This window comes from Condylura cristata, unplaced genomic scaffold (genome assembly GCF_000260355.1).
Source record: "Condylura cristata isolate star-nosed mole 26May11 unplaced genomic scaffold, ConCri1.0 scaffold00011, whole genome shotgun sequence".
In the NCBI taxonomy this organism is placed as follows: Eukaryota; Metazoa; Chordata; class Mammalia; order Eulipotyphla; family Talpidae; genus Condylura; species Condylura cristata.
Window position 1 is genome coordinate 19,142,494 of NW_004567112.1, and position 21,920 is coordinate 19,164,413.

At 35.0% G+C, this 21,920-nt stretch overlaps 1 protein-coding gene across 2 annotated transcripts in view; it reads left to right on the plus strand.

The window, feature by feature from the left end:
- Positions 1-21,920, plus strand: part of HPSE2 (heparanase 2 (inactive)) — a 414,871-nt gene that overhangs the window by 41,353 nt on the left and 351,598 nt on the right. For both annotated transcript variants that reach the window (XM_004680550.2, XM_004680551.2), the window contains exon 3: positions 4,863-5,024. In XM_004680550.2, coding sequence (XP_004680607.1) covers positions 4,863-5,024 — 162 coding nt within the window. The remainder of the gene's footprint in view (positions 1-4,862; positions 5,025-21,920) is intronic.

A 21,920-nucleotide genomic window follows, 5' to 3' on the forward strand; every position in this document is an offset into this window, starting at 1 on the left:
GAGAAGATAGTATATACCACACTTCTGAAAAGTGTTTCATTTCCAAAATATATGAAGTGCTCATTTAACTTAACATAAAAACAAAAAAAAAAATTTGAGCAAGAGACCTAAACAGATTCTGCTACACAGAAGACATCCAATTGGCAAAAATGCACGTGAAAATAAAAGCTCAACATCACTTATTATAAAGGAAACATAAATCAAAGCCATAATGTATCATCTCATAAAGTATCATCTCATCCTTTTGAGAATGACCTATTTCAGAGAACAGAAAAAAACAAATGTTGGCAAGAGAAAAAGAAACTCATCTGTAATCTGATATAGCCTCTATGGAAAAGGGTAAGATTCCTTAAAAAAAAAAAAATGAAATTACTGTATGATCCAACAATGCCACTTCTTGCTATTTATTCAAAGAATATGAAACCACCATGCACTCCTGCGCTCACAGCAGCATTATTCAGAATAGTCATAGAACCAACCTAAGTGCCCAATGACAGGTGACTGGATAAAGAAATTATAGAATATCTACTCAATGGGCTCCTTACACAGTTGTTAAAACAGATGAACGTCAGATGGGGTTATCTTTATGTGATTATGCTAAGTGATTAAATAAAAATGAGAAACGTTAGCAGGTGGTCACTCATCTGTTGACTATAAATAACCGAAGAAAAGCTGACAAAGCACATCAAAATAATTCTTAGACTTTGAAAAATAAACTGGCTACCAGAGGAAATGTGGGGTAGGGAGGAGCAGAGAGGGGAAGGAAAGGGATAGGATAACAATGCTAGAGTTATTACAGAGGATGAGTGAAGTAGGTGCACATATGGAGGTGTAAAGTTTTATTCCTAAAATTATAAAGTGTAAACAACTGAGATTTAAAAAAAATGCTGAAGTAACATTCTTAATAATAAGACCGGTTATTTATCTAAGATTGAGAGAAAGGCTGGGTTTTAACTTTCACTACTCCGATTCAGTATTATACTTGAAGTCCTAGCCAGTGCAATAAGGCAGGACAAAGAAATTGGGAGATGACATAAAAATGTCTCTATTTGCAGACAACACGATAACCTACATTAGAAAATCCATAAGAATTTATAAAATAGCTCCTGTGAACTAATAAATTTGCTTATCAATGCTTCAGGGTACAATGTAAGTATAAAGTAATTCATATTTTAATATATATACTTATAATAAGCACTTAAATTTGCAATTTCCAAAAATTACTATTTAGAATAGCACAAAAAAGCAAATAATAGCACAAATCTAGCAAAACGCAGGAACAATATGTTTAAAACTAGAAAACTAATAAAAAATCAAATGTGATTTCTGTATTCACCCTAATATGTAATCATCAATTCACCCTAATATGTAATTTGTGGATTCAGTTCAATCCCAACCAAATCAAACCTACTAAAATTTTTCTGTATGTGTATGAGTTTGTATATGTACAAGTTTGTGTGTGTGTGTGTGTGTGTGTGTGTATAGTCAAAACTGGAATAGTCAAAATCAATTTTGAAAAAGAAGAACAGAGTTGGAAAACTCATTCTTTTACTTCAAGACAATATGATCAAGAGGGTAGGATGATACTGGTAAAGGATAAATGTGTCAGTGGAAGATGTTAGAGAGCTTAGTGATAAGCCCACACAAATATTGTCAAACCAGTTTTTGACAAAAGTATAGAGGCAATTCAGCAGAAAAAGGAAGGCTCACAACAATGGTGTTGGAACCATTGGAAATTCCTACATGTAAAGATGAGTTTTCTTGTATACATTTGATCAGCTTTTCTATGTTTATTTCCCTTTCTTTATCTTGGCAATTTTGATCTCTTCATCTGATAAGAAGAAAAGAAAACCCATGTCTTTGGATTATGAAGATGTGTTCTCTTTCTGTGGTGAGATAGTTCCTTGAGGACTTAATGTGCCACATGTTGTATTTTTCCATCTGCCCGTTTTGCCATTTGTCATGTCCTAATTTTGTAGAACTTTGACTTTTCCAGTAGATGGCACTGTGGGTATTATTTTTTAGCCTTTACTGTCTGTATGTTGGTATATATTTATGACATTATACATTGGGTAGTACTGATCTGCAACTGCAGATTCAGGAGTGGGGGAGGGGCCTGGAGAGGTACAGTCACTGGTGAAAGTGGTGTGTGGAGCTGACTTATATTTGTGGGTGTGTTGATAGCTCTCCTTGCTACGATTTGAGACCTGTGGCTTTACAGTTTGTTGGTTAGGCTTTCAGCACTACTTCATGGGTACTAAGGTGGTGGGAGAGGTGGGAGATTTTGAAGCTTCCCTCTTTACTGGGGACTGTGCCTGCTTGGCTCACCCCAACACCTCCATATGTATCTCCCCTCAATTAAGGATGCATCTCCACACAAATCAGCTCTCCTCTCCCAAGACCCACATAAATTTGAACTTTATCATTGTTTTCTGTTGTGCTTAGTGTTGTTCTCTAATTTGTAGGATGTACTTTAGTTTGATCCAAGTTATACGAATCCTTGGGGTGCAGTGCTGTTCTGCACTACTTTAGGTTATTGTACTGGGAGCAAAGCAGGAACCCTCCTCTGATGCCATTTTCCCAACTCTCTAGTGCTTCCATTTTAAAATGATAGTTTTACTGGATATAAAAGTCTTGGTTATCAGAATATGTGTGTTTTGATACTCTGATGAAACATTCTACTCTTTTCTGGACTTCACTGTTTTGAATTAGAACAACTGTGAATTATATTTTTAGTCTGCCATGAAATGAGTTTTTTTTCCCTCCTGTTATAATATTTTTATCTTGGGCTTTCAGCAGTTTCACTATGATGTATCTAGGTATAGACATCTTTGCAATAATTCTACTTGGATTTGTACTTCTTGGGCCCATGGATTAATGGTTTTCATCATATGTGGGATAGCTTTTTATTATTTTTTCAAATAATCTTGTGCTCTCCCTCTTCTCGTCTGATACTCCCATTTAGACTGCATAGTGTAAGGGTGGATAAATCAGGACAAAGACATGCTCTCTTAGTAGTGATCTTAATGTAGTATATAGACATACTGCTTCGCAGTATGTACAACTGAAACATATTATACTGAAAATGTACTATATACTGAAACATATTATACTGACACATATTATAATGCCTATTACTTCAGTTAAAATAAAGACCTTGGGGACTTATTCTTTCCATCTTTCCATTTGCTGTCTTGATTCTTGACTCACTTGCACAAATTGGTTGTCATAACTCCTAGTTTCTTGCCTCTGTTTCAGACATAATGAATGGGAAGGACTAAAAGGCTGAGGGAAAAACTGATTTTCTGTTGGTGAGACTTTGTCTTAATTTGGCAAGAGTGAAAAAGTCCCCTGAGGGGACTTTTGAAAGCTCATTGGCCAGAGCCCTGTTATCTTTTGCTCAGGGTAAGCTAGGAAATTGTATATTTAGCTTTTAGTCTTTATAGTAGAGGAAGGAAAAGGAAAAGGAGTTATATTGAAGGTTTGGGTCAGCTAGTCAACACTGTCTGCTTTACACTTTTAGGCGATTGTAGAAAGGAATCAGTGATATAATTAAACATTCAGTAGAGTGTAGTTTAGGTAGATAAAAATTACATTTTTATTCCTTTTTCTTTCTGTTGCATGATTTTAAAAATTAAATTGTATCTATGAATTCATTTTATTCTAATTCTGTATTTAAGCCTCAGAAAACCTATGTGTTTACTTATGTTAAGTAGTTTCTTTTATAGCCCACATTTCAGAAATTAGTATAAATGTGTTTAGGCAGTAATATTGTGTCATATCCAACTAGTGCCCCGATCTTATCTAAAAATTTTTGTGTATCACATATCCTAACTGTCATTGTTACAAGTTTTGTATTTATGGAAACCTGGACTTTTCCTATAGGCCTCTAATGATGGTTTTGATGATCATTTGTATAGAATAGTATTCTACCTTTCATTACACATGACCTATTTCCTCTTAGGTTAATTATCATTGAGTTTTGCTTAAAGAGCTAAATCTCCCATCAGTGCCATCAACCTGGGCATTGGTTTCCATTCCAAAGCCACTGATGTCAACAATAACAGAGCAGTTATTTTAAAGCATTTTTTTTGATGTGCAAAAAAATCTAGATTTGTCATCCACATTACTATCGATAGCATCATTCCCCCTCCTACAATTACAGAATTATATTTTAAATTGTAAAAATAAATTAGTAACATTGGGACATTTGTTTCCTGAAAATTTGAAGGCTCTCTGATAAATGGAACATGAAATTCTACATGAATTTTTCTTTTTGAGAAAGGCTATTTTCTGGAGAATACTTGGGCTCTGAGTGAGGATCATACTGAAGTGCAAAAAAAAAGCCTTTCACTGATGTGCTAATGGTTGGAAAAGAGTCAGGTCTGCAAAGACTTAGCCTTGGTCTTGCTTTCTTCAGTGACCCACAAAATATTTCTAGATGGAAAGGATGGTTGCTGAGTCAGTATTGCACATTGAAACCCATGAAAAATGGTAGGATAAATCATGAGCAGCTACAGAAATAGTAACCTGCATTTGAACTGAATGGGCATACTCCCTGTGGAGAATGGTAAAAGTTGTTAAGAGATGGTCCCTGGAGACTTGGAGGTAAGCTAAGAATAAGAATGGAGGAGTGAGAATTTTAAGGTCAGAGAAAGGGAAGTCTCTGAAGTATTTGGAAATCACCAGAGGACTTACAGGATGTGGCATAAAGTAGGATGCCCTTTAGATTTATTATTTCTGATAATCTGTTCAGGCTGATGGAAATGCTGGTAGTTTGTAAATGTTGTCATTTTGAGTAAAACAAGACTTTAATATGTATATGGATTTTTGTTTTGTTTGCTGCCTGCCTCCTTTTGTAGACATTGTTCGAAGTGATGTTGCCTTGGATAAACAGAAAGGCTGCAAGATTGCCCAGCATCCTGATGTCATGCTGGAACTCCAACGGGAAAAGGCAGCACAGATGCATCTGGTTCTTCTAAAGGAGCAGTTCTCCAATACTTACAGTAATCTCATATTAACAGGTAAGGCAATTGGCGTGGTCTGCAATCCTAGTGCCCTGTCAATTGCTGGTCTCCATCAGTTAGCAACTTGATGCGTGGGAGACCTAGAGTGGGACCTGGGTGACTCTCATCTGTTAGTCTCCACCCACTTTATTCCTTTTTTAATTAAGATGTCCTTGTCTTCCTATGAAAAATTTCTTGTAGTTTGCAGATGTATGTTGGATTAAGATTATGGGCAATTCAGCTTGTGTGTTCTCAAAAGGCTGAACCAGTGAAAATTTAATGAAGTCTTATAAAAAATATGACTTTTTAGATGTGTGCCAGTAGATTTGAGAGAACTACTAAATTTGGTGTCTAAGAAGCAGCTATTTTCTTCTTTCTGTGTATGCCCTTTCTGTGAACCCAGTGAATATAACGATGACATGTAAAGAGATAATATAATGATCCACAGGCAGAGCTGACAATGACTATTCCTGGTGGAGTTTGAAAGTATCTGGGGAATTTACTTTTCTTTTTAAGAACAAAAAGGCTGGGAGGCTTGAGCCATGCTCCCTTGTATCCTTGGTTTTAGGAGGGAAGTGAGTATGTGTCAAAGATCTGGGGAGAAATGATTTTTTGCAGGGCTGCCTGCAAACTCTGCTGGTAAAGAGTATGTGAGTTGCATGCCTTTCTCAAGCATTGGGAAAGATTCTAAAAGCAGATTCTGATGTTAGGGTCACGGCAGACTTGAGATGAACTAAGAACATCAAGTTAACTCCCTTTTGTTGGGGCTTGAAGGCAGATCCAAATAAACTTATAGTATTGATCCAAATAAGCTTTATAAATCAAAAGTGTGTGTTTTCCCATGTTTATGAGCGTTCAAAAATTAAAAGATGGATTCTCTGACAGGCTATGAACACCTCATGCTTATTTTGTAAATGTCAGGTTAGGAAATTTTTAACCTTTTTAATAGGCTTTCTGGTTTTCACCAGGAATTTCTGAGCGGCCAACAAATTGTTGTGCTTTTGAAAAAGCACACGACTCTCAACTTTTCATCTTGTACCTGGTGGAAAACCCAGCAACATGAGATGAAAGCCAGATTTTAATGTGGCTTTGGTGAGCAGAGAAGAGGATTATGGACTTCATAAGTTTAGGACTGTTTCTTGCTCTTTGATAGGTCATTAAAGAGGAAACTTAAAAGTGATTTATGGTCAATGCATGTATTTCCCTATATTGGTTAGTGAAATTGTGTTTAAGTTTTAGATGTTTAGAAAGAACATAGATTTTTTTCCCTCCAAATTTCTTCAGTCAACCTCAAATGTACAGATATATGTATTTATTATTTTCTAATTCAGTTATTAGAAATGATATGTGTTTATTCTATTCTTCCTCCTCCCTCCCAATTCTTATTCTAATATTTAAGGTGCATATTAAGGAGGTCTGATCCCATGTTCTTCGGTGTGGCATCGAAAGGGCTTAAGGTAATTCTAACCCTAAACTGTGCACCCACAGTGTGGCTTGAAGACATATTATCTTTGAAAACACAAGTGTTCTATGGAGTTCAATGGAATTTTTTCTAAATCTCAGTAACATAATCCCCTTGGATGTTTATTCACAGTTCAAACTGTTGGAATCAACATTGTCAACTTTTCCCCTGACAACTTGCTTACTTTCCACTAAACAAACGTACCCTAGAGAAGAGCCTCTTTCCTGCTCTCCCTTTTCCCGAGCTGCTTCAAAGAGTCCTCAGGCATTTTCCACATTTTTCACCCAAATGCCTGTGCAGAGGTGGTACCTTGCCGTAGACAGGACATTTGGTGTGCCCCGGTTTGTTTACATGAAAGTTCAAAAGGTTTTGGTTCCAGGTGTTGGGAAGACATGGAGTCATTTCAGTTTAGCACCAATGGTAAAACTATTTAATGTCCTTTAACTAAGTCTTTGATTTTACACAGTGTGGTTTTCTAATTGGTATGAAGTTTAATCCTTGATTTCTTGTATAAATTTTGAGAACATGGTCTCCAGACAGCTAAACATAATATTTAAACATAACTAAACTAACTTTTGTAAATATTTCCCTTTTTGGTGATGAATGTATATTGGTAAGGAGGGTGAGGTTGAAGGGGCAGAGATCTCTCAAATGAAGTGACTTTCTTTACTGGCATGTCCAGAACACCTACTCTAGGGTTTCTGCTTGGTGATGTTGCACTGGTGTGACTCTGGCATACTGTTTGAAAGATCCGCCGCGTAAGAATTTATATGGCATAGGATAAGGAAACTGGGCCTCCACAACTCAGAAAGAGATGACTTTTCAGCATCCTTGCTCTCCCCTCCAACCCTCTCCTCAATTATTTACAGAATTCGTGTGTTTGAGTAACAGGGTATCATAACTGTTCCCTAGTCAGTCAGTGGTTTATTTTTTTTTTCTTTCAAGTTGGACCACTAAAATCACAGTATAGGAAAAAACCAATAAAGTGATTGAAGTGGCGGTATAGTAAGATACTAATAAAGTGATTGAAGGGTCAGGTGGTTAAAAGCATGTTAAAGGTGATGGATGCTCTAGCTCCAGCACAGCCCTCATTCTTAGCCATTCCGTCTTTAGCTGATGTGGCTGTTGGCACGGAGAGGCATGCCTTCGGAGTCTGCATCCAGCCATGCTCACTCTTAAATAGCTATCCCCCCAAGTGAAGGCAAGTGATTTTCTTCCCATCATATTTTGGGAAAAGTGAATTTGCATGTCATTACACTTGTCTTAGTAGTTTCATGTGAATGATTAAGATAATACTGGAAGTCGTGTTAGTCTGCCCTAACTTAGAAGGTTTTGAAGTAAACTAGGATTCCGGGGAGGTGGTGGGGTAATCCCAGTAGAGCAACAGTGAGAGAACTGTTTCAATGGTGGTGTGTGCAACGTTTTTTATACTCCCTCATCAGTGTGCGTACTGCTTATACTTAGCTTCTTGGGTCTCTGAGAGTGTTAATGTTATTTGTGTAATGAAGGTGTAAAAAATTGGAGGGACAGTGGCATAGGAGTTTTTAAAAAAGAAGAGGCATCACACCTTCCATTTCTTGTGCTCTCATGATTTTTTTTTTTAAGATTTATTTATTTATGCTCACAGAACTGGGGTATAGACCAAAGGTGTGGTGGGTGAGAGGATTCACCAGAGACAGAGTGGGGAGCAGAACAGGCAGATCGACAAAGTACACTGCTGAGAGTAGCTGCGGGCAGGTCAGAAGAGGTCAACCGCCTTGTGGGTCAGCTCCCTGGCAGGGGATCAAACTGGTGCTGCAGTGGCTTCAGAGAGCTTCATAATGCTGTGCTTTAACCCATTGCGCCACAGGGAGAACCTGTGCTCATGATTTTTTTCCCTTTTTTTAAAGATTTACCATACAGAACTGGGGTACAGGCCAGAGGCGCAGGGGCGGTGAGAGGATTTACGAGACAAGTGGGGAGCAGAACAGGCAGATCAATGAAGTACACTGCTGAGAGGAGCAGCGGGCCGGTCAGGAGAGGTCTGCTGCGCCATGTGGGTTACTTCTGGGGCAGGAGGGATGAACTCATGCGGAAGTCTTTAGCTTCTTAGTGCTGTTCTTTAACCCTCTGCGCCACAGGGAAGGCCTGATTTTTAATGTAATAATTTCTATAGATTTGTTCACAGTGTTCTGTGTACATAATGGATTCACTGGAAGACCACTTTGAAAGGAATAATACTGACTTTAAAAATTCTTATAGGTTCAGATTCATTGATTTGGCTCCTTTTACCACAGCCCCTTTATCCCCCTTCTTTTGCATTTGTTGTGGGTCCTTGTACTACAAACAAGTGGAAAAAAAAAGTTTAGAGTCAGATTTTAGGGGCTGGGATTTTGTTTAATTTTTCAATTTTTGCTCGGGATCTTGTTGAAAATATAGACTCCTGCTGGACAGTGACTATCATAAAGTATTCTGCATTATATAGGCCATCGTGAATGATTCTGAAATGAGAACAAGTTTTAAAAATCTATTTGTACTGTGAAGTGGTGTAGTCAGCCAAAGTAGTAGCCATTAGAAATGAATGAATTGCTCAAGGTGTTTCCAATATTCCTTTATGAGGACTTTTGTCATATTGGCTGCCACCTTTGCTTTTGTACCTCTTCCTACGGTCATTAGTTCCAAACTGGACTGCGATTCATGCAGTCAGCTTTATTGTGCTACTATGGCAGATGAACCCAGCAAGAGAGTATCAGGTTCCCTGTAGTGGTCCAGACTTCTAAGTTCAGTGGAGCAAAAGAGCTCAAGTCAGTGAAATGAGAACTTTTCCATCATTTCCCACACACCATAATGCTCAGAGAACTATTTCTAGGTGTATTTAATTATTTGTCTTTTATTCTGTAATATTGACTATTTCATATTTTACTTAACCATTTCTCTTTTAATGTACATTAATTTACATGCATAGTGACAGATTCATTTCTGTTGGGTTGACCTCTTAAAATGGGATGTCCAGGTCAAAGGTATATATTCTAAAATTATATAAATTTTTTTATTGATGTATAATTTGCATGTAGCAAAAATAAAATTTGCTAAATACATAAGTCATATAACCCTCACTGCCATAAAGATAGAGATTTCTGTGACCTTAAAAATTTCTTGTCTCTCTTTGAAGTCAGTCCCTTCTCCCCACCTCTATTCCTTAACTGCTTGGGCTCTGATCTCTGTTCCTAAATGTCATATAAATGGAATAATAAAATGGTTATGATCTTTTACTTAGCATTTTTTTTTGAGATTCACTCATGTTATATATAGCAGAAATTCACTCCTTTTCATTGCTGAATAATATTTCATGTTATGACTTAACTTGTTGGTGGATATTTAATTTGTTTCTAATTTTTGATGATTACAAATAAAACCACTATAAACATTTGTTTCAGATCTTTGTGTTGATAGACATTTTCATTTCTCTTAGGTAGTTACCTAAGAGTGGGGTTGTTTTATGGTATCAGTTAAAATTTTAAAGATGCTGTCAGACTGTTTCCCAATATGGCTATATTAGCTTGCACTGTGAGAGTTCTAGTTCTCTATGTCTTTGCCAATAAATATATTTTCTGTCTTTAAAATTTTAGCTGTTCTAGTGAACGTATAGTTGTATCTTAAGATACTACTACCTGATGATTAATGATATTGAGCATTTTTATGTGCTTATTTACCATCTATATGTTGTCTTTGCCATAGTGTCTGTTCATATCTTTTGTCCATTTTTAAAAAGAATTGATGAGTTTTACTTTCTTACTGTATTGACTTTTGAGAGTTCTGTATATGTTCTTGGCTCCACGTTTTTATCAGATACATGATTTACAAATATTTTTTCCTTTTGTGACTTGTCTTTTTGTTCTAAGAGCGACAACTAAATTTTGATGGCCCAATTTATGAATATTTTTCTTTTATGGTTTGCATTTAAAATTTTAATGCTTCTTGCCAGATTATTTTCAGAAAGGCTAACAATTTCCATTCCCACTAGCAGTGTATGAGATCAATTATTTTCTAGTATTCTCATTAGCACTGGGTATTAGTGTTCCTTTTAATCTTTTTCAGTCCAACAGGTGAAAAATATTATCTCATTGTTGTAATTTTCTGGCTACAGCTAGGGTAAGTAAATTTCCACATATTTATTGGTGATTTGCATTTTTTGTTTTGTGAATTAGCTCCTTATATTTTTTGCCTTTTTAAAAAGTTGGATGTTGATCTGTTTCTTATCAGTTTGTTAGTGCTCTTTGTAAATTAGGAATGTAGTCCTTTGTCATATATATTGCAAGCTATTTTCCTCCCTGGATAGCATTTGTTATTCAACTCTGCTTTTAATTTAGAGCTTTAATCTTTACTGTGACTGGAATTTATGTTTATATATAGTGTGATGTAAGTATATGACATTATTTTCTTCCAAGTAGCTAGCCAGTTTGCATACATTTTTTTTAAAATAAAGCATTCTTTTGCCACTAAATTGAAATATCACATGTTATATTTAATACTACTCATATATTTGAACCTATTTCCAAACTCTGTTTTCTGCCATTTTTCTATTCTTTATTCTTGTGCCAGTGGAATACTTTTTTGATATCGGGTAAAACTTATTAATCATTTCCTTGGCTTACTTTTTTTTTTGTTTTTGCAGCCCGAGATAATTCATACTGAATTCTAAGTGGAATTATATTAAATTTATACCCAAATTGGGAAGAATTGTTGCTTTTCTGATATTAAGTCTTCTGCATAAGAACAAGTACTTTTCTTGTCCGGTTTTGATTTTATGTCACTTGAAATTTATAATTTCCCCATTACTTTTCTTGTTGAATTTATTTTTAAATATTTTGTATTTTTTTGTGATATTGATAGTGGATTTCTTTCTCTTTACTACTTCTTGTAATGTAAAAAGAAGCCATTGGCTCAGACATATCTAGTTTGTATTCATTGTCTTTACCATATTTTTGTATTAATTCTAATAATTACTAGAATTTCTTGGGTTTAAGAAACACAGTTCTGCTAAAGACAAAGCTAGATTTGTTTCTTTTTAATTGTATAAATGATGTTAGTTTCTAAAAACCTCCAAAACAATATTGAAAAATAGTGATAACTGCATATAATTTTATGTGAACTGCATAATTTAATATATATTTTTTTATTTTATAATATACTGGTAGTTAATCATAAATTTTGTGGATCTCTTTCAATATACAAGAAAATAAGTTCATTTTCTTCTTAATGACCACACTGGAACCACATCTTATGTGTATACTTTAATTATTGAACAACATTTCTATTGTTAGTTGTCACGGTTGTTTCTAATTTTTTAGGGATTATAAACAATGTGATGATCTCATTGCATATATATCTTGGTACAGTTTGTGAAAGTGTGAGTGCTTTGTCAAAGGAATGCACTTTGAAATTTTGATGCATTTAGTAAATGAACTTTCAGAAAAATGAAGCCAGTTTATATTTACACCATCAAGAGCACACATTTACTATTATTTTTGCTAATGCTTATTATTGATGCTATATATCACTGACTTGTAGTGAGTTTAATCTTTTACGTTCTTTATTTTTATTTCTTATGTGAATTGTCCATATCTTTAGCCCACTTCTCTGATTGGATTATTGTTCAGTTATATATCAAATTATAAGATCTTTTAATTAGGGATGATAATCTCTTATCAGGCTTATTGGACTTTTAAAACTTGTTTCTGTTCATGTTCTGTTTATTGTCTTTCCGATTTGTTTTCTCCCTCTCTCAGTGCTCACCCTGCCAGACTTGTAGCTTGAGGGCTGTCTCGTGCTTGGCGTTCCAAGGCCCGAACTGGCTTTGCAGCAGGCTTGCTTCTGCCCTGTGGTGATCTTTGTGTCCAGTGTTGTGTGCCCAGCCCTTGAGCCACGTGGCCGGCCTGAGTCCTCGGTGCCCCGAGTTCGTTCACCCCTTCTCCCTGCCACGTCTCGTCCTGTGACTTCCGGCAGCAGAGCACTTGTACTGATTTGTTTTTTCCATGTGGGGATTCTGGCTTCGGCTCCTTATCTCTCCCAGGGCACTTCTATCTGCATTCTCTCTTTGCAGTCAAACGACTGATTGCCACGGGGACGTGATGAGGTGGCAGGTTTGGGGCAAGGACTGCTGTGGCTGCCGCAGCCAGAGGAGCCTGTGCTCAGCTGAGACTGTATCGGGGGCAATTAGCGTATGTTCTGTGATTCACTTACCCCTCACTAATAGGTGGGGAGTCATATGTGCATTGTTTCTTGGGAATTACTGTCTTTGTCAAAACTAGAGGAATAAATTTCTGTTTTGTATTTGCATCAGATAATGAGTAAAAATACTCAATACTTGGTAAGAGGTCGCTTCTTTATAAATGGCGGAATCATCGTGGTAACTTGGTGTAGAGATATATAAATGGTTGGTCAACTTCTGATTTCATCTGGTGAGTTTGGAGACTGTCTCCGTGGCTCTAGAACAGTCATTTACCAGCTCGCTTATCTTGGGCAAGTGTTTTAAACCTTTGTTTAGATTTAATTTCCTTAAGTGTAAAGTGGTGATTGTAGCATATGTCCTGCAGAAAATTGTTTTGAGTGTTAAATGAAGTTATGTGTATCAGTAAGTAATAAACGTTCAACTTTATTATTGGATTAATCTTACTGTGCTTTCAAATGCAAATATTACCCTTGGGTAGCTCAATTTCTTTTCTGATGCTGCAGTCTTTCTTTTTTAAAACTACAATTGACATAGTATTTGCTAAAACTGGTCAAAATTCTGTTCAATTGGAGGTGAACTCATGATAAATCTTGGATTTTTTAACTACCTAGGGGGTGTGTAAGAGTCACTCTCATGGAAAATAAAGGACTCAAAATGTGTCAGATGGGAAGCATTATAAATTGTAATTTTTAACAATTAATGTTATTTAATACTGCTATAACATTATAATATTACATATTACATGATATATATACATATAATTGAATAATTTATAATTATAATTTGTAATTTTTTTGCCAAGCATTTTGAGTTCCTTGAAGGCATAATGCTAACTAGATGCACATTAATTGATCATCATATTCTTTCCCATAACCCTAATATAAAGTTTCAAGGCTGAGCAGAGCAAAAATTAGATGGTAGTTTAACACTATTACCAACATAATGAAATGTATATGTGAAAAACAGTGGTCATACAAAGGTGCATACTTATAAAGTTAAAAGATACGTAACTCCAAGAATTTTTCTTCTTTTGCAACCTCACATTGTGGTTTTAAGTCCATTTGTGCTTGTAAATCCTCCTATGAACCATCACATAATTGAGGAATTGGCAAGCTCAGTTTTTTATTAGCAGATTCAGAAGAGAAAATAACATTGCAATAAATAATACATGATCAGAAAAAAAGTAACATAGAAGAGGATATAATTTAAAAAAATATTCCTGTTGTATATTCAAAACATCATATTGACAGTATGGAGAATCACAAAAGGATATATTTGAAAAAAGCTCTCATGTTCTGCTTCTCTGAAAATTAGGCTGAGAGCACTGCTTGATAGCTCTCTCACATTGAGGGAAGCTTTGTCTTTATAAATCACAGAATGATCTTTGTTTGTAGGGGTCTCTGTGTAAGGAGACCTGGAAAGGTGGTGATTCCTTCTTGCTTTTCTCTGTAGTCATCTGTAAAAGATGATGTAGGAAGGAGTCTTTTGAATTCATTTTCACTTTAAGTTTCCTTTTTATTTTTTTCTGCTATGAGAAGCAATTTCTTATAGGTTCCTTCATTTAGCCTACTGGCATCTCATTGAGACATAATTGAATAAAAGCAATTTGTTTTTGGACAGTGAATTAAATGCAGACAGTCCTTTGCAGGTGGTCTGGTTAACCCCAAGGGTGGATTTTAGAGTGTTTATGTCAGGGCTTTCTAAGGCCCAGAAGGGTGCAGGAAAGAGTATATAACACTCCTGGGGATGTGTGAGGGAATTCACTTAGTGGGGAATTTTGCTAGTAATTATGTAGTAACCTAGTGAGATTATTAGTTTTGTATATTTATGATTTATTTGAGACTAAAGTGAAAATTTCCATAACTTGGAAGAATTGACATTGTGCCATCATTTGTTAGCTTATTTTCTGTGCATTTCAACATATTACCATTCACATGTACTCAGTTAAGTAGATTTAAAAGGATTTTTGAAAAGAAAACGGACCAAATGTAGTACTAATAATGCTAACACAAAGGCACAAGAAAATTGCAAAGCCTACAACTTGTCTTTTAGTATGAAATACTTGTCCCCTACAGAACGAGGTAAAAATACTCTTTAAAATGTAACTAAGCTATTTCTATAGTAGAAACTGAATATGTCTGTGTTTCACATATAAGTAGCTTATGTATTTATATAGTATATATAAATGATTTATCATAAAAATGTTTTAAGATAGCAATCAAAAAAATTGGGAGACCAACAGACTATGAAGTCGTTTGTTCTTCAAAGCAGCATTGGTGATAGAATGAGCAGATCTTTAGGGCTAAACAAACCATAGTTTTGATCTTATCTAATATACTAGTTGTGTACTTTGGGCAAACCGCCCAATGTCATTCCCGTTGTAAAGCTAGCAGAATATTTTAATGGTTTGTGAGGATTAGATTAACTGATATGAACCGTTTAAAATACTCATGTACTCAGTGATTCTTAGTTATGTTATGGTTATAATTATTATATTATTATTCATAGAGAGATTATCCTGTAGAGAATCTTTGAGTCTTCTATAAACAAACTCATACCCCAGAGTCAGTCACAATGCAAAATAAAAAAGAACTAAGTAGAATCCGAAAGATGCAGCTCTTAAGTTCGATGATTGTTGTCAGAACTAAAATTTTCTTTGCATCTGTTTTCTCTGTGAGCATGCACACACACTTGTGTGTGTGTGAATATGTATGTCTTTCTGTCATCTCCAACCTTTTGTAAAGAGGAGAGATGAACAAGGCAAACATATGTTATACAGCCAAAATGCACTCAAAGTACTGGGTAGGAGGGGTGGTGGTGGTATTAAATAATGTTATTTTTGTTCCATTTTTTTCTCTTGAGAAGAAGAGGCAGTAAAGTGTCACCCAGCCTCCCCTGTATAGCCAAGAGTTTCCTGTTATCATTCTCAATCCATTATTGGAGTCATCCCAGTATTGGCTAGGAAATAATCTCTTCCCCCCTGTGCTGGTAATGACTCCTTTATTTGACTGGTTGAGGTTGTCATTTCAGTATTTAGTACTTTACGCAAGAATTCCAAGAAATACATAAAGAGCTAACCAGATAAAAACTCTCCAAATTAAATATAAATTTATAGATGGGAGTATTATTAGGAGTTAAGTCCAACTCTGTCATTTAGAGGTAAGTAAACTGAGACTGCTTGTTCAAGGTCACATCATTCCTGAGATGGGACTAAAGTCCAAGTTTAATCCCCTTCAGATTCTTTAATTCATTGCTCTTCTCACTGTAATGCAAACTGATTTCTCTCTTCATGTGCCTACTTGACAAAGAATTAGACAATTAAAGAATTAGTTTATAATACCCTACTCCCAAACTTTTATCAAGGAGCTGTTCTGTCCAATACAGAGGTACGTACTTGCAGTATGGACATGAACATATCATTGTTCAGCCCCAAATGAGCCTACTGTCTGTTGGTGTGACCAACAAGCAGATCACTCTATGAAGGGATCAAAGTGACTCTGCCAGGGGTTAGGAAAGTAGATGTTTTCCCTGAGTTGTAAAGGAAGGACGTAAATTTGAAAATGCATGGGAGGATGCAGTTTAATTTTATTGAATGCTTTTTGTCTCACTAAGACTTTCAAGCCTCTGTAGTAAACGACATCACTTAACAAGGGCATCCAATTTAAGAAACTACTTCAAACTTTGAATTTCTAGAGGGAATCTGATTGTCTTGAGGTCTTTGACTTTTTAATTATCTTTATTTTTGGAGAGTGGAGGAAGTTGATAATATGGTCTCTTTTTAGGATAGTGACTAGATTCTAGGCATAGGTAATGGAGAAAAATGACATCCAGCACTTCCACACCAGGGTATCTGTTTGAAGAATGTAAAAACACAAATTTAAAAGTGTATGTGTTCATTTCAGCACTATTTACAGTGATCAAGATAGGAGAGCAACCCAAGTGGCCAATGATGGATTGGATAAAAGAGATATGTGTGTACACACACACAACACATACACACATGTATACACACATACATGTATACACACATACATACATGCACATGTTCATCCATATAGGTATATATATATACACACACACACACACACACAAACAATATACATACAATGGAATACTACTCAACTATAAAAAGGTAAACTTGCCATTTTTGACAATATGCATGCAACTGGAGGGGATTATGTTAAGTGAAATAAGTCAGAAGGAGAAAGACAAATACAGGATGAGTTCTCTTTGAAATATAAGAAAATAAAGGAAAGGAACATACAAAAGGAACCTTTGGGATCCAACTGTAGAGCTGAGGTTACGAGGTGGGGAGGAAAGTGTGGGAAGGAAAAAGGGTGCAGGAGGTTCAGTGAATTGTGGTGGATGGTTATTGATACTTTGGTGCTGGTTGTGATGTGGTAACAGATATACTGGTTGCATATGTTACCTCAATTTAAAAATAATTAAAAAGATTTACTGGCAAAAAATAAGGGAGGCACATAAGAACCACTCATCTAGAATTTACAATGTCATATTAACGAAATCATAATAAGAAAGATTAAAGCTGTGCAAGGAAGGACAAAATGCTTTAGACTTGAAATTCAATCTATTTGCAAAATGTGGGCTTTCTTAAAATGAGGTGTGTCTTTTATTCTTACTAGTATTTTGTATAAAAATTTAATGAAAATGGACCAACGTTGAATTATATCTGGAAAGGGAAAAGACTAAGCCCTTATCATTATAAAAGAAGTTTCTTAACCCTTAGCAAAATAATTCTTTTTGCATTTTTTGACTTTATTGGTGGAGATAATTTGAGTGTAAGAAGAGGCCAGATTTTACTGCCAACGAAGGCTGTATAACTAATTGGAATGGATTGTTATTTTTAGAGAAATAACAGATTTAAGGCATAAAATTCTATACTATTACCAAGATAGTAAAGTTCTCTTTTATTGTAAAAAGAAACTTTATTTTTTTTCCTATAAAAAAAAAACAAAAAACACTTTATCCCATTTTCTACAATTTAGAGAAAACACAATTCCTGGCAGATATTTCCTACAGTATAGTTTGTCCCCAAATGCAAAAGTTTGATCTTCAAACCACTGGAGATACCCCAAGAGGTATATTAAATATAGAGAAGGGTAACTCGTAAGTACAAGCTGACAGTGTATTAAGACATTTTTAGTGTGAATGGGAAAATTATTTAACAATGGGCCTCATTTTCTCATCTCTTAATGAGGCAACAAAATACTATCTACCTGACAGGATTGAAAGATTTAGTGAGAAGTAAATAAACACTTATGCCTGACACATGGTAAGTAATAAATTTTAGTTACAGTATTATTTTCATTGATGACAAGATATAATAGAATGCTGGATAAAAGAATAATCAAAAATTTAAATTATGTATATTTATACTCAGTGAAATGTCATGTAGGTATTAAATTCATGTGCTTGATATTTTTATGAAGAGGAAAAACATGACATGATATTAAGAAGAAAATACTGTGAACAAAACCAGCTACTAAAATGATAGTCAATTTTGTTTCAAAAATTAATACATGTATTTAATATTTAATGAAAATTTTAAGAAGATATATCAAAAGTACTGTTTATATGTGAGTGGTGCATTGTGGGTAAGGTTAATTTTCTACTTTATTTTGTGTATGAACTTATCCAGTATGAAAATATTTTTAGATTCTGCCATAAGGCAAAACCACCCTGTGACATATACAAGGAAAATACTTTAAAACATTATTCAGAAAGATTGAAAACAAAAGTGTACAAAAGTGACTTGTACACAAATACTCAGAACAGCACTAATTATAGTAGCTAAAAGTAAAAACAGCCCACATGACTATCAGCTGATTAATGGATTAGTAAAACCAGGTGACTCATGCAGCAATGGAACGTTATTTTGCAGCACATGAAATGGGACTATTGATAAATGTGGTCACGTGAGTGAGTATTGAAAATACTATGTTAATTAAGCCAAGTGCAGATGGACACATTATGGTATGATTCCATTTATATGAAAAATATGGAATAGTCAACATCAGTAGAGACAGAAAGTAGGTTAATGGTTGGTGAGGGCTGGACCTGGCTTGTGTGGAAAGAGGAATGACTGCTGGGAATGGAGTTTCTTTGTAGAGTCATGAAAATGTTCTAAAATAGGATGTTGTGATAATTGCCCAACTCAGTGAATGTATCAAAACCATTAATTGTACAATTTAAATAGGTGAATCATGTGGTATGTTATATCTCAATAAAATTGTTTTGAAAAGTATATGAGGCAAAAAAGTCACAGTAGGAATAGAAGGAAAAGTAAATGTTAGTCTAAAAAGAAGTAAAATGAGACAAAGCAAACTTTACAATATAAATAGATACAATAGTCAATGGTAGTTTTGAATTTTTATATACCAGATAACCCAAAACACTTTTCCTAAAACAGGAATTTAAGAGATAAAAGGACAAGAGACTTAAGGGAGAAAGCAGAAAATAAAAAGAAACAGCATTCACAGCTTCACTGCTCAGTTTAGTATAGATCAAATAAAAGATATGTGTGGGTATAGAAATGTGTCTGTATATATGCACACATTTGCGCACATACACTTTCTTTGAAGTAATGAATATATGATTCTTTTAAGTGCCTCCTGGAACATTCTCTAAACTTGAATTTTAGAAATTCACATAGAAAAGTCTCAACACAGTCCTTAAACAATAAGTCATATAAATGCAATAAATAATATTAGAAACTAGTAATAAGAACAATAAAACCTTGTTCTGATCTGAAAGTTAACATAGAATAAAAACAAAAAATAGCACTCCCCTAATCTCTGAAATGATTTCTGTATCTTTGTTTGCTGAACAGAAAATAAACACAAAGTTACAAAATTTCTAGAAAACAATGCTAATGAAAATTCTATGTTAGCAGCTATGGGATAGAGCTAAAGTAGTATTCATAGGGAAATTTAGAACCATAAATAATTATTTCAGTAAAGAAATAAATAGATTAAACCAACTCAAAAATACACAAAAATATCTATGCACATTGAGAGTAGTATATATTTGCATAAAGAAATTCAAGATGGAGACATAAAAAACAAGTTATTGCTTAGGAATAGACACAAGCAGGAACCCGGGATAAATAGAATAGTTTGGGAGGGAAACTTGATATACTTTTGAAGAATATTTCCTTCTTAAACTAATTGAATGTATAATATATTAAAAAGTTTAAAGAAATTTTAAAGTTAGCACTCATTTTTTTTCTAAAAAATTATTCTGATTTGAGGGTGGCAATTTTATAGGGGTTCATGTGAGAAGAGAAATCAAACATTATACAAAACTGAACAATGTGACAATAACATAAAAATTTAAAAAAGAAGTCTTAAGTGTCACTGGAAGCTCAGTGTGAAGCTCTGACCCTGAAGGGTCTGATCTTAAAAAAATATATATTCTTATGTATAAATCTTTAACAAGACAAGGTTATAGATCCGAAAGAGGAATTCTTCAGAGTATAGAAGGGGTTGCACATGTTAAAGAACTGTCCTTTTGGAGAATGAAATGAGTCATTTTGCATGACCAAATATGCATTATAATTTAAGATTCTCAAAAGTTAACAGTTCCCAGTAAAGCCACAAAAGTAGGCACTATATCCTTTTAAATCCTGCTATTTCCTAGGTGTTTTATTTCTAATTCTTACAAGTGTGAAGCTACTGCAGCCACTGCAGCACGAGTTCTATCCCCTGTCCGGGAGCTGACCCATGTGTCACAGCAGCCCTCTCCTGTCCCGCTTGTTGCTCCCCTCAGCAGTGTATTTCAGTAGATCTGCCTGTTCTGATTCCCACTCTGTCTCTGGTGAATCCTCTCACAACCCCCCCCCCCAAACCTACATCCCAGCTCTTGAATGCATAAACAAACAAACAAACAAACAAATAAATAAATAAAATTTTTAACGACAGAAACTGGCACAGAAAGGCTGTGGAACGAGGTTGGCTGGCTTGGAATGTTGGAGTCCAAAACTCAGTCAGGGTCCATCTCACAGCTGTCTCCAAACTCGAGTTGACCATGTTTTCAGACATTCTGAAGGAGTATCTTGTCAGGTGGTCATTTTCTGGGAAGTTTTCTTAATGTTTTTCCCCTATAAATTTTTTCACCGAAAGTAGTAAACTACATTATTCCTTTGAATTTTGAAGACCTTTGGATTGACCACATTAGTATTGGATTGAGTCATGACATTTATTGACCTACTTATTGATGACAACAATATTAATGCCTTATTAGCATTTGTTTAATATGCATTTAAATATTTTGAACCTTCTAATGTTTATCATAGTGTTTTCGTGGGATCTTATTAGGTATTGAGTGGGTGGGGCAAGATCGCATGGTTAAGCAGGTTTTGAGTTAAAACATTTTTTTCACTAAAGGACTTACAGGGTCTTTAATATGCTGATATACATGCAAATTTTATGAAGGGAACATAGAATGTGATTTCCCTAATTTTACTTGATTGGTAAAACTTTTCTTCTCACCTTCTCTGCATGACTTAAGCCTGGGATGATCTGAAGAATATACTTTCAACAACATCTAAAAGGATTTATTTGGAACTCAGGATTCTTTTTCTTGGCATTTAAGCTCTTGTATGTAACCAAGATGAGAGCAACTTTTGAATTAAAGAACCTTTAAGAGAAAACTCGAAGAGAATTAAAAACCCATAGTAAATTTTGTTTTCAGTTAATGAACAAAGTAACATGTCTTTTATTGAAAGAGCATATGGTAAAAGGGACAGAAAAAAAGATATGGTAGAACTACAACATCAAGAACATTTGAAATAAGGGACATAGTAATGACATTCGTACCCCCATAAAAGGTTAAATGAAAAGCAGCTGGGACAGAAGGCTGTGCCGCAACCTGTCGAGATAGAGCACCACAGGGAATGAAGTCGAGCAGATGGAACATATGCAGGAGACCTTGTGCGCTCTGTTTTTTTTTTTTTTTTGAATCAGAGGAACTCCAGTTTTCAAGGAAACCATGAACTGGGCCATGATCACAGCAAGTAATGTCTGTGGCTTAAAGACAAACAATTTTGTTATTTACAGATTGACAAAGCTATAAGTATTCTAGAAATAACTGTGGACTTAATCTGGGTATCTGGGTTCAGTTTCTATTATGCAGGTACCAGCTTAGAGGATCTGGACAAATGTGTTATTTACCCCTTAGTTCATGAGACTCAGGTTAAATGAAGGCATGAAAGTGGTCCTCT